The following is a 14184-nucleotide window of genomic DNA, read 5'->3' as shown; positions in this document are numbered from 1 at the left end:
CTGAGTGCAAGAGTCTCGGACACCAATAGGCTCTTTGTTACTCGGCCAAGTATTTTTGATAACCAGTTTTTTTAGGAGCCAGTCTATTCATCTTCCCATAAACAAAGATGATAAATCCACCCCCGCGAGGAACCATCCTCCAAGCTGGCATAGGTAGCATCAGAATAGCAAACCACACTCAAATCTGAAGGATTTCTAAGCTATGGAAAGGATATGGAGCCTGTCTTTGATTTAAGCTTTGATAGCGACTTGTTGGCTTCAAAAAGTAACTTCACTTAAGGAGATTTTCTAGTATTACTCTTCCTACTCAAATGATACATCAGGTCGAGTCTGGGTAAATACCCACATCATTTCATTTGTTAGTCTTTTTAAATCTGTCTTCTCCTCTTCACTCAGCTCATCATCTTTCTTAAGGATCTTTCTTTCTTTATATCTATTAGAGAAATAGATGCCACATAATTGTTTTGGTTTATAATGATCCCATCTTCCGTTTGTCTAACGCACAATCCCAGAAATTTAAAGGCTCCATTTTTATGCATTCCAACCTTGAATATTTTTTTTCAATTCTGATATCACATTTTTTTTTTAAATAATTATTGCCACAAAAATATAAAGTCATCTACATGCATTGCCAGAATACCCATCAAGTTCTCAGATAAATTATGCCAAAGAAACATTGTATTGTCATATTTATTTACCATTCTTTTTAGTTTACTTAATTCCTGAGTAACTCTCTTATACCATGAAAGGGGTGCATCATTCAATCCATAAACACATCCTTTCAGCTTCCACACTTGTGACTCTGGACATGCCTCAGATGGTGGTCTGAGAAATACTTCTCTCTCTCTCTCGCATATCACTTTGCAAAAATGCTGAAGTGAGTGAAATCAAGGGTCTGCCAATTCTTAATGGAGGCTGTTAATATTACAAGACACATAGCATCATGGCTGCATGTTGGAGAGTCTGTTTTTAGGTTATGTGAATTTTCTTCATAGCAGATACAAGACGAGCCTTCATTATCTTTGTTATCCTTAACTTTCTCTGTCATCACCCATCTTGTTGATATGTATTTTTGACCGTCGGGTTAGGGACACATTCATCATGAGTTCATGAGTTTTCATGCTTTTTATTCCTTTCTCCTTTGCATCAATCACATCTTTTGCTTATTCTTGTTCAGTCATGAGGAAAACGTATTCTTCATCATCTCCTTCTGTTACTTGGGGAAGTTTTCGCCACTGATCAACCTTATCCCAATTGATACACACTGGACATTCATTTTCTGCAGTTGATTCTATATTTTGGCAATGGTCATAATTTTCAGTTGATTTTAGTTATGTACTCACAATCTTTCCCTTTTTTTCAGCTCATTACTTCCAATAATTTTATATTCCCCTATTTTCCATTTACTCGGCTTTGTAGTATTGTCTTTCAGTTCTTCCCTGTTATTATTGGAATTTTCATCATGTTGATCTTCAACTTCCTCTTCCAAGACTTCATTCATCTCATTTAAGGGAATTGTATTTTCTTTATTCCTTGGCATTCCAAGGTCCTTGTTTCCCTTCGTCAAGTGACATGGATGCATCCTGTAAAATGCTCCTCCATGTCGGATCAATACACATTGACTCTCTTTACTCAAAACTTTGGCAGGGCCATGCCATCTTTTATAGTTTTATCTTCTATAGTAAATGCTATCCCCCGTCACAAATCGTTCATCCGCATAATGTCTTATATTAAATAGCAAATTAAATCTCCAAATATTTTCACATGATTCAGGCTCCATGAACCATTTCCTGCAGAATATAAAGCATTTAAATTTATGCTAACAATATCACTGATTGTTGAAGTGTCTAATGCAGGTAACTTGTCTATAAAAACTGGTGGTGTATTTATGTTGGATCCAAAAACAAATTCATTTGAGCTATGTCCAGAATGAACCCAAGCCAAGGCTATTTCTGGTTCATATTTCAGGTCGATTTTCAGGGGTCACTAGGGTACTTTTTAAGACTCTCTTATGATTCAATTTTTAACTGAATCCTTATGCTAATTGTCAATATTAGTGAAAAAAATGTTTTACAAAACCATGGATAGGCATTCCATGCATGTTTTCATATGTTTTAGAAAACACAGTGCAAGGACGCTGACTCTAAGAAAAAAAAGGTTGGGGGGATTATCTCCCTTGGGCTGCGGTTATTTTTTTCTTATTTTCTCTTATTTTCTCCATATAAATTTGTAATTAATGGCTTCCAAATGTGGTTAAATTCAATACTTGGACAGCTTAGGTGTTGTTGCTGTCAACCAGATGTGTTGCTTCCTTGAGTTTCCTAATCCTCCATCTTTCTTCTATATCTCGTATTTTAACATTATCCTACCATATTCTTGAAATTTATTTGGACAGGCCTTTTAAGTATGATGTGCAGACTGTGGATTAATATTTTAATTTACGGACACACCCTCAACCCGCAATCCAATTTCTTACAATGCAGAGCTAAACCCCTTTTCCTTAGTTGAAAAAAACATGGATTTTACACGCGACGAAGGTCGTAGGTTTCAACGACCAAAATGTTGTGCCAATAACAGGCAAGATGAGAATAATTGTCCAATCGAAACAATACAAACATTCATACCTCATCTAAAAAATTCAGAACTGCATTAAAAAAATCAGAACTGCATTTAAAAAATTTCAGAACTGCATTTAAAAAAATTCAGAACTGCATTTAAAAAAATTCAGAACTGCATTAAAAAATTCAGAACAGCATTAAAAGATTCAGAACTGCATTAAAAGATTCTAAACTGCGTTAAAAAAATTAGAACTGCATTAAAAAATTTAGAACTGCATTTAAAAAAATTTAGAACTGCATTAAAAAATTCTGAGCTGCATTAAAAAATTCAGAATTGCATTAAGAAAATTCAGAAATGCATTAAAAAATTCTGAACTGCATTAAAAAATCAGAACTGCATTTAAAAATATTAGAACTGCATTTAAAATTCTAAACTGCATTAAAAATTCTAAATTGCATTAAAAAATTCAAAACTGCATTAAAAAATTCAGAATTACATTTAAAGAATACAGAATTGCATTAAAAAAATTAAGGACTGCATTTTAAAAAATCAGAACTGCATTTTAAAAAATTCAGAAATTCTTTAAAAAAATTTAGAACTGCTTTAAAAAATCAGAATTGCATTTAAAAAATTCAGAACTGCATTTAAAAAATTTAGAACTGCATTTTTTTTAAAAATTCTGAACTAATAAAAAAATTCGAATTGATTTAAAAATAATTTAGAACTGCATAAAAAATTTAGAACTGTATTAAAAAAATTTGAACTGAATTAAAAAATTCTTAGCTGCATTAAAAAAATCAAAACTGCATTTTAAAAAATCAGAACTGTATTAAAAAAATTCAGAACTACATTTAAAAAATTCAAAACTTCATTAAAAAAATCTGAACTGCATTAAAAAAAATCTGAACAGCTTTAAAAAATTCAGAACTGCATTAAAAAAATTCAGAACTGCAAAACTGTTTTATGTTTTGCATAATTTTGAGCCCTCACAATCTAAAAGATTCCCGATCCCTGGAGTGAATCTTTGATGTGTATTTGTAATGGTCAAAGGTTTGTTTGGATTAACCCTAACCTAAAGATGCATTAGGTGAAAAGATAGCGGAAATCCCTGCAATTTTACGCAACCAATGTGAACTGATTCCTTTCTTCCATGATTGTTTGTTTATCTTAAAGATCCACAATTTAAATGGGTCAGATTATTTTATGTCCTTTCTCTCTTTCTCCTCCACCCAACTCATTCATCTCTCTTGTTTTTTTTTTTTTGTTTCTTTTTTTGATTTTTTTTACTTGGGAGTCATCATTTATGAAGGCCCAGAGGCCACTCAAGGATAAGGGTTAATAAATGTAAGATCAAGCCTTGAAGGCAACTTGAGGATAAGTGTTAATGAATGTAAGGTGGTCGTGTGACAGCTTAACAAGTTGTCTAGATTGGATTTGGAGGCTATTATGTTGTACACAACTGGGAAGTAGGACAACGGAACAATGTTCAACAGGCAGGTAGTTCTGGGGAAAGAAGCTTTGTTCATGGAATCTAAATTTAGATTTAGACACAGATTGAGAGTGGGGTAAGTTATATATAGTGAATGAAACTAATCAAGTGTTTTTTGTGGAAGTTTGGTGAGGGGGAGACCATAGATTGGAGCTCAGTCGAGCACTTGCAACAATAAATCCGAGACAGGCACGCAATGTCTCTTCTGTGGGAAAGAAGTTGCAGGGAAGAGAAAAGGGCATCACCTACTAGTCTTCAAAGCCGGCTTTCACCTCTGTTAAGGTTGGATAGGGCTCACTGAGCAGCTCCTGCCCCGATGTGGCAACAGTATTCCATTTTAGGATGTACCTGGCTTTTATACAGATAGAGGATTGCATTGACAGTGAGATACCTTCTCGAGCAGTAGAGGAATCCAACCATTTTTCCTGCGATCATGGCCACAGATTTAATGTATGTGTTCCATTTAAGATCATATATATATATATATATATATATATATATATATATATATATATATATATATATATATATATATAATTTAAAGGAGATTAGAACAATAGTCTAAAGAGCTGAGTGTATTTTAATGTAACAGTGAAATTACTAGTTTAATTAAAATACAGGAAATAGAAAGTGCTCGTTGTAATTTAGATATATAATAAGCTCGATAGTTAAATGTCCTAGAGCTAATTCAATATTAAGTAATGTGATTGATAATTTAAAATTTAAAAATCAAATTATAATTAAATTAAAAATCCGTTTCATAAGAAGGAACAACAACAAAATCAATTATCTGTACGTTCTTTGTTGTTGTTCCTTCTTATGAAACGGATTTTTAATTTAATTATAATTTGATTTTTAAATTTTAAATTATCAATCACATATCACATTACTCAATATATATATATATATATATATATATATATATATATATATATATATCCATCATAGATATACCATCTTTTTGGCAATTTTGTAAGTTCCAAATCTCAGCAACTATTGGTCAGAATTTAACAAATGAAGGCTTGTTAGAAAGGTAATCACCTAAATTGTGTAGTGCACTATGTGACATTAGCCCTTAAGGTTGCACATTATCCCCAGCCTATTTTTGGCATTTTTTTTAACCTTTAAGAAATAAGCAACTAATGATTAGATTTTTAGAAACTATAAGTTTTGCATTTGACTTACAAATATCTGATATTTTCTCCAAAACCTTTCGATTTGATGAAGGGGAGACTAAATCTTGCAAATATGATTTCAAATGATCTGAAATAACAGCAAAAGGCGACTTGATTCCAAACTTTTTTTTAGATTATTCTCAATGCTTGTCTATAAATTTTGTGAAATATATGTTAAATATATCCATTGAAATATAGAAATGATTTAGCAAATATTTATTTCACAAAATCTCTAGACAAGTATTGAGAATAATCTAAAAAGTTTGGAATCAAGTATCCCCTTGCAGTTATTTCAGATCATTTGAAATCATATTACCAAGTTTTAGTTTACCCTTCATCAAGGCCAGAGATTTGGGGGAATATATATATATATATATATATATATATATATATATATATATATATATATATATATATATATATAGTTGTTGTCACCGACATACAGTACTGTTTCATTGTATCACAACTCATCAGTGCCGCTAGACTAGCACCTCTCCCAAGCCAAGGATCGAACCTAGAACTATTGCATTGACAGTCGACAGTTCTACCCATCAACCCACGTGAACGATGCCTGCAAATAATCTCGACAAATGTCTATTTTTAAACAAACATTTGTCCACCACTTTTATAGTGCTCACACTGTTTTATATATATATATATATATATATATATATATATATATATATATATATATATATATATATATAAGGACTATCCACTTATTAAGTGTTTCCTTTTCAGAATAAATATGTTTTTAACTCTTTTTCAAAATGTTTTTTAACATGTTTTATTAACTATTTGCTCTTATATATACATATAGACTTGTATGTAATATACTGAGTTTGTCTAATCGAGTAAATTTTCATATACCAATAAGTTTTAAGCCAAAAAGAGAATACTTAAAAAGTAAGCTACAAAATTAGCATATTTCATAATTGAGCATTAATATACTGTATAAGCAAAATCAAGACTTCAAAAAAGGTGTTGATAGCAACAAAAAGTGTATTTCATTTTACGTTACAATTGTTTCCATGCCAGAACGACAATTTCAAAGATTATGGCGTTTGAAAATTTTCCCAAAACCAGCATTTCCCATTAATGTAATTTTTCTTTTTTCTTTTTTCTTTTTCTTTAAGCAATGTTCTATTGTCAAAAGTTTTTTTTATTCATAATGTCTGAAGAAATGCTGGTTTTGTGAAAATTTTCAAACACCATAATGTTTGAAATTGTCGTTCTGGCATGGAAACAATTGTAATGTAAAATGAAATACACTTTTTGTTGCTATTAACACCTTTTTTGAAGTCTTGATTTTGCTTATACAGTTGTAGTGGACTGGTGGATATATTATATATATCCCCCAGTCGTAAAAAAACGGAAAATTGAATTGTTTTGGGAAAGAAACGAATGTGTTAAATTGGAGTATGTTTGTGAGGGTATATAACAATAACCAATGAATAAAAACTAAAATGAAAAATTCGTTTGATTTGGTGATGGGTGCCAAGGACTCTGGAGAGGCATCAGATCTTGTGGGATTATTCATTCTATATACCCTCAGAAGCATATTCGATACTACGGATATCGGCCTATATAGAGATGACGGACTAGCTATAATAAAAAACTCCAACAAAGTCAAGGGAGAAAACTTTAAGAAAATTATACACAAGGAAATGAAAAAATTAGGCCTAAAAGCAGACATATCAGCTAACATAAAAATAACAAACTTCCTGGACGTCACGTTAAACTTAGATAAAACACATATGAACCATACTTAAAAGATAACGCTACTTCAATTTACGTAAACCCTAAGTTCAATCACCCACCATCAATTATAAAACACATTCCTAACTCAATCGTAAGTAGACTCAGTAATAACTGAATCAATGAAAATGCATTTAACAGGTCAACCAATATCTACGAAACAGCCCTAAAAAATAGTGGATACAAAAATATCGATATCAAATATAAGCAACAAAACACCAATAACTATAATAAAATTAAAAATAGAAGAAAAAGAACTATAATCTGGTATACGGCCTCATACAATCAAATGTTAAAAACAAAACTTGGCAAGAAATTTCTAGATCTTATTGAAAAACACTTTCCTGCAATCAACCCCTTACACAAAATCTTCAATAAAAATACCTTAAAGTTATCCTACAGTTGTTGCGAAAATTTAGAGATGATAATTAAAGCACATAATAACAAAATACTAAATAAAAACAATGTAAACAACAAAATAAACAATAAAAAAGTAGACACCATGACAAAAATAAAACTAACACTAGCAGAAATAATAATAATAATAATAATACACAGAATTCGCGCATAAGCCTGACGAATCGTAGAGTGGATGAAACACCAAATATTCAGTGTAGCTTAATCGCCATATATATTTTATAAATTACTATATATATATATATATATATATATATATATATGACAAAGACCTATGTTCCAAATTTCAAGATGTTATACATCTTACAATTTATTCCTTGAAGTTGCTGGCATGCACATTTCAAATAATTATATAATTTTTTGGAAAAGTCAAGATAAGAAATCAATTCATATTGGTTGGGTAATGTTGCAGGGTTTTGGTTACTTTCTCACATAATACATCGTCGAGTTAGAGTTATGTGAATTGATATATTTCTGTCATGATTTTTTATTTATCTTGTAGAAACAACCACAACTTCAATCGGATCACAAGAATTCTGAAATGTCTTTTAGAATTTGGGCATAATAAGTTAATGTTGCCATGGTTGAAATTTTTGGCAAAATTGATTTACGAGGATAAAACGTTGAATGAAGCTGAGGATAGTTTCCAGAAATTTTGGATGCCGGTTTTGGATGCTGAAGATAGCATACAACTGAGGAAATTTCTGGATAAGTTGCCGAAATCTCAGTCAAATCAAGAATCAAAACACAGTCCATCTCTTACTTCAAATGTTGCTGGGACACAAGAAGGAAACGCAGGTATGAAAGGTTTTAACAATTGGGACCTGTGGAAATTCCACAGCGGATTCTTTCATATGTAATATATTTATGTTGGCATTCTGTAGATGTTCAGTGTAAATGGAGACGCTCCGATATTATTGTAGCTCTTTTGTTAAAACTGCAAAAGTATTTATCTTAGTTAGCCTGTTCACCCATCATAGCCCAGTTGTAAAATACACTTAAATATGATATTTTAATTTATGCAGATTTTGTATATATTGTTATAGAGTTAATTTTCGATCGATTTTTATCTACTATATATTCCCCTCTGGACCAAAGTACCGTAGGTTTGCAATAACAGATGCCACATACAAATTGAATACGTTAGCCACTATTTAATGTAGCTTTCAACCACCATTGTAGAGACATTCAGTCATTATATTAAGTTGTATGTTATTCTACATTGCACTCCAGAGAACCTACTGCTTCTTTTATAAAATTATTTTGTATGAACTTCTTTCCAGTTAACAAAAAAAAAACATTAAGAAATTTACATGCAGGGTTTGAACCTACAGACCATGTCATGCAAAAAAAAACAACAAAAATAAAACACCTAAATTTTCAAATCTTATAAAATTCTTTGCAGTTAATGGAAAAAAAAATTAAGAAATTTATGTGTGGAATTTGAACCTACAGATCATGTCATGCAAAAAAAAAACAAAAAAAAACACACTATCGACTTAACACAGTAGAATTTTCACGGCCCGTTGTTCTATCATTGTTGCTAAGCAACGACATGGAAAAATGTTGTTACCGATGATAGATAAATTAAAATAACAGTCTTGATTATCGATTATTGATAATTACTGGGTATTCTGAGACAAAACTTAACTAAGATCACTCCCCAACTTATACACTAAGGTTCTGTTTTAAAGAAAATCTATTCAATCGTTTCGGAGTCTATAAGGAACGAACTCACACACACACAGACAAGGTCGCATTTATATAATTGTAGAGATGTATACATATATATATTTATATTTATATATATATATATATATTATATATTTTTATATTTATATAATTGTAGAGATGTATACATATATATATTTATATATATATATATATATTATATATTTTTATATTTATATAATTGTAGAGATGTATACATATATATATTTATATATATATGTATATTATATATTTTTATATTATATAATTGTAGAGATGTATACATTATATATATATATATATACATTTTCTGTATGTTTATTTATCTTGGTGTGCGTGCGTTCTTGCACGTCAACCACACTCTCATTTAATGTAAACACAACAACGGTTTGGGAAGGTAAACACGCGCAAAAAAACACACAGGCAACATCAGTTAACAGGTCCTGCTAGTATATTATAAAGTTGTGATTTCAAAAAATATATATATATACATATGACTTGGGTGCATCAGCTTGAATCTGAACCGAAACCAGAACTTATGAAGAAAAATATAATAATGTATATTTATATAGCTTGAGTTCCTTCAGCTATAATCGAATCTGAAACTAAAACTTATGAAGAATTTTGGTAAAATTATTTCCTACAAGAAATGGAAGATCATATATATATATATATATATATATATATATATATATATATATATATATATATATATATATATACACATCTTATTTATAGTATTCCAAGTTTTATTATGTTCAGATGAGTGAAAACACGGTAATAGTTCATATACCAATAAGATTTAAGTCAGTATAAAGTGACTTAATTTGTAAACTTCAAAATGACCAGTTTTTGTAATCGAGCATTCATATATTGTTTTCACAAAATCAAGACAACATAGATCGGATTGATAGCAACAATTTGTGTATTTTCACTGTACGTTACAATCGTTTCATGACCGTTCAGACAAATAAAACCTTATATCGTTTGAAAATATTCACAATAATGGTCTCTTTTCAGACGTTGAGAAAACACTATTTAATGAACTTTTTTTCAATCTTTTTGGAGTTCCCTTTTTAAGGAAAACCAAGTAATAAAAGTTTACCTGCATTGCTTCCTTCCAAGATTTTTATTGTTTCGTAGCACAAAATTATTCATTTAATTATTATGTCAATCAATTCCTTACATCTATTCACATGATACACGATCGATTTGAACAATTAATTTCAATGTGGTCTTCCTTAATTTGGATAACTTTCTCAATTTTCTGCCATAAGTTTTCGACCAATGCACGTAGTTCATTCCCACTGTAGCAATTGCATCCATACTGGGGTGAGCAATGGAACAGGCCTTTGCCTCCAACAACGACAATACACAAAAGTCCATGGGATTCAAATCAGGTGATGAGGGAAGCTATATTTCCTTGCTCCAGAATCTTGGAGGTTGACGTGAGCACTAGTCCTGAGTCTTGACGTGTGAGATGGCACACCATCTTGTTAGAAGATAAAGGACTGATCTTTGAAGTGTTTTTTCATCTCTCCAAGAACTGAAACCAAAATTTCATTGATGTAGCAATCTGAATTGATTTTAACTCCCTGTTCCACAAAAATCAGGGGAGACTTCCAAGTTTTGTGGATGGTGGCCCACACCATGACAGAAGACGTTTTTTATAGTGTAAACTGGTCTCACAGAATCTTTAATGTCTGCTGAAGACTTTTCGCAAACTTTATCGTTCTGATTATTGAATTGAGCTTCAATTGTAAAGAGTTATGCGTCTGAAGAAATGACCTCATATTCGTGTCTTTAGCCATTTGTCTGACGGATCTTTTTGGGTTTCTCATCACTGTCTCTCAGATAGCCTTAACCACTTTCTTTGTTCGAGCAACGCAAGGTCTTCCACTCTTAATCCTAGAATGATTTTGAAATGCACCAAATTCCTTTAATCTATTCACAACATGATACACGACCGATTTGGTAACTTTTAAGACCTTAGTAATCTCAGAGTTAGTTTTCCCTGCATGATGGTTCTGAATGATGGCTGGATCATTTTAGACATCACAATTAATGTTTTTTTTAAAATATATCTACAGAAAAATGAAAAGATAGTTTAGTCAAATGCTTGACATATTCAAAGACATTTTAAGTTATATTCAATATGTTTGATCATAACTTTTATGAAAGTCTAAGGACCTTACCATGTATATATTCTCGGCATACACTTTTTGTCTGCACAGAGATAGTTGTCGTAAATTGATAACAACCACTTTGAGAAATTTTAAATACATCTTTGAACATGATCTGTGCAAAATAGAGTAAGTTTCATCCTTGTACCCCTCAGTGCACACTTGGCACAACAATAAATGTACACCAACGGTCGACTTGCAGGCTTGTGGATGCCCAGATGTTGGCCATTTTCTATGCTTGCATATTGAAGGGGGAATATATTGGGAAATTCTCATTCATATATATATAAATATATATATATATATATATATATATATATATATATATATATATATATAGTAATGTGATAGACAATTTAAAATTCAAATTAGAATTAAAAATTAAAAATCTGTTTCATAAGAAGGAACAACAACAAAGTCAGTAATTTGTACGATCATTTCGGAAAACAATGTTTTTATTCTGATAGACATTAAGCCACGGACAATAATTTTGATACATAGTATTTTTTAAACAAAGTCTCCTCATCAGCAAAAATATTGGGTGGGTTTTTCTTAATATATGTAAAAGACACCATAAATAAATCTAGCATTTTTAAGTAAGGCAGATGTATCTGGAAAAAATTAAAATAAAAAGGAAAATATTTACTTGATAAGCAAATTAATATGGGTTGAGGATAAAAAATAGAAATAGAATAAAATTATAAATCTGAATTTGGTTTAAATATAAGGTTATAATAATATATTTTTAATAAAAGTTAAGAATTATATATATACATATGTATACATATATATATATATATATATATATATACATTAAATATATATATATATATATATATACATTAAAATACACTCTGCTCTTTAGACTACTGTTCTAATTCCCTTTAAATTTTATATATATATATTTAAAGTTTGTTTTTGAAATATCGTTACTTTCAATGTATACCGTTTTCGTTTAATGGGTCTAGATTGTTATTTAAAAAATACAGTCACCGTTATATGTATATATATTTTGTTTACAGAAAGTTTTTAGATGATACAATTCATTGGTACCGTCGGTTTCAAACCCAATAATTAGGACAGTTTTCCACTTCCAGTTATAAAATAGATGAGTATTGGCTGAAGAGAGCTTGATATGGGTATATAATACGGTCCTAATTATCAGGCTTGAAACCAATGGTAACAATGACTTTCTCATCTAAACACCTTCTGGAAACAAAATATAAATATACTCTTATTTTCGGATTTTCCTTATAATTGAGCACTCTGCTGGATTTTTTTTCTCCAAAAAACTAATATATATATATATATATATATATATATATATATATATATATATATATATATATATATATATATATATATATATATATATAGTTATTTACAGAAAATTTAGATGAGTCATCAGTACCATCGGTTTCAAACCTGATAATAGTGGACCGTTTTAGATCCCCATATCAAGCTCTCTTCAGCCGGTATTCATCTGTTTTATAACCAGAATTGGAATCATATAGATATATTACAGGATCTCATGCAAATCTCGTTTTTCTGAACAACTTAAAATTCAAATAATTTTTTTTTTTTAATTTTCTGTTTAATGTTTTGTACGCTAAAGAAAACAAAACAGAAAGAAAACGTAAGGATAAAAAGAAAAGGCAAAGAAAAAGAGGAATTTTATATGCTTAAAATTTTTCCGTTATATGTTTTTTTAATAAATTTGAACTCTTTAGCACACATCACCTATGAAAAATATTTTTTTTTAATCTATCAATTTTAAACTCTTTTCACCCTCAAAGGGAACCTTTTTCTAACTCAACTTTCAACCAGTCCAAGGGAAATAACCTTGCAAAGTTCTGAACGCCAATTCAAATTTGATAATAATTTTTTTTATTATTATTTAATTTTATTCTTCTTACTACAGGGTGGGCCAAAATAAGGGTCCTATTTTTAAAAATTCATAAATTCATGTAAGTTTTAAGAAGTGTTTTTCGGCCAAAATTTGTTTTGTTTATTTCAAAAAAATCTCGGAAGGTTCAGTCTACACACACATAAAGTTTGGTGAGTTCAACTTTTATTTTGTGGAAGTTATTCAAATTTAAAGATAGGACCCTTATTTTGGCCCACCCTGTATATATACAATATATAAGGATGAGTATCGGTTGAAGAGAGCTTGATGTGGGGTATCTAAAACAGTCCCCTATTATTAGGTTTGAAACCGACGGTACCGATGACTTATCTCATCTAAATTTTCTGTAAATAAAAATATAAATAATACACTCTTATTTTTGGAATTTTTCATTATAATAGAGCACTCTGCTGGAATCCTTTTTTTCTAAAAAGAAAATATAATTAAGTAATTGATAAGTTGGGATATAGCAAAACAGTATTGTATGCGGGTGAATATATTAAACTCCCCTCTTTGGGTTGAGCACTGTTGTAAGTATATTTCAACCGCTGCTTATTTAGCAATCAAGCAAAGTCCGCTGTCTGTTTGTTTGTAAACAAAATAGTAGTTCGAGCACTGTTAAGCGATGGGCAAATGTTTATTTAATAGGTATTTTATGAATCATTTACAAGCACTGATTCTAAGTCCAGTGGTTAGAACTGCCAATTGTCAATGCGATGGTTGTAGGTTCGATCCATGGCTAGGGAAAGGTGCTAGTCTAGCTGCACTGATGAGTTGTGATACAGCAAAACAGTACTGTATGTGGATGATTATATATATATATATATAATGTCAGGTCATGTCATATGCTACTGGTATCATGTAACCCAGTACTACCTGCCTCATGGTCAGGTCACCGGCAACTAAACTGGTTCCCCCACCAGACTTGTTTGGTGAGGAGGGTGGCTAGTCTCCCCGAAGGATTAAAAACAAGACTTTCCAAAGGGC

General features: G+C 30.6%; 1 protein-coding gene across 8 annotated transcripts in view; it reads left to right on the top strand.

Annotated features, from left to right (window-relative positions):
• The window catches only part of LOC145252810 (uncharacterized), a 104749-nt gene that overhangs the window by 47683 nt on the left and 42882 nt on the right, over positions 1–14184 (top strand). For all 8 annotated transcript variants that reach the window (XM_080112772.1, XM_080112775.1, XM_080112769.1 and 5 more), the window contains one exon: positions 7901–8196. In XM_080112772.1, coding sequence (XP_079968898.1) covers positions 7901–8196 — 296 coding nt within the window. The remainder of the gene's footprint in view (positions 1–7900; positions 8197–14184) is intronic.

This window comes from Euprymna scolopes, chromosome 29 (assembly GCF_053919585.1).
Source record: "Euprymna scolopes isolate OS-2025 chromosome 29, ASM5391958v1, whole genome shotgun sequence".
NCBI lineage: Eukaryota > Metazoa > Mollusca > Cephalopoda > Sepiida > Sepiolidae > Euprymna > Euprymna scolopes.
The sequence above is the reverse complement of the archived record's forward strand: the minus strand, read 5'-3'. Positions and strand labels throughout refer to the sequence as shown.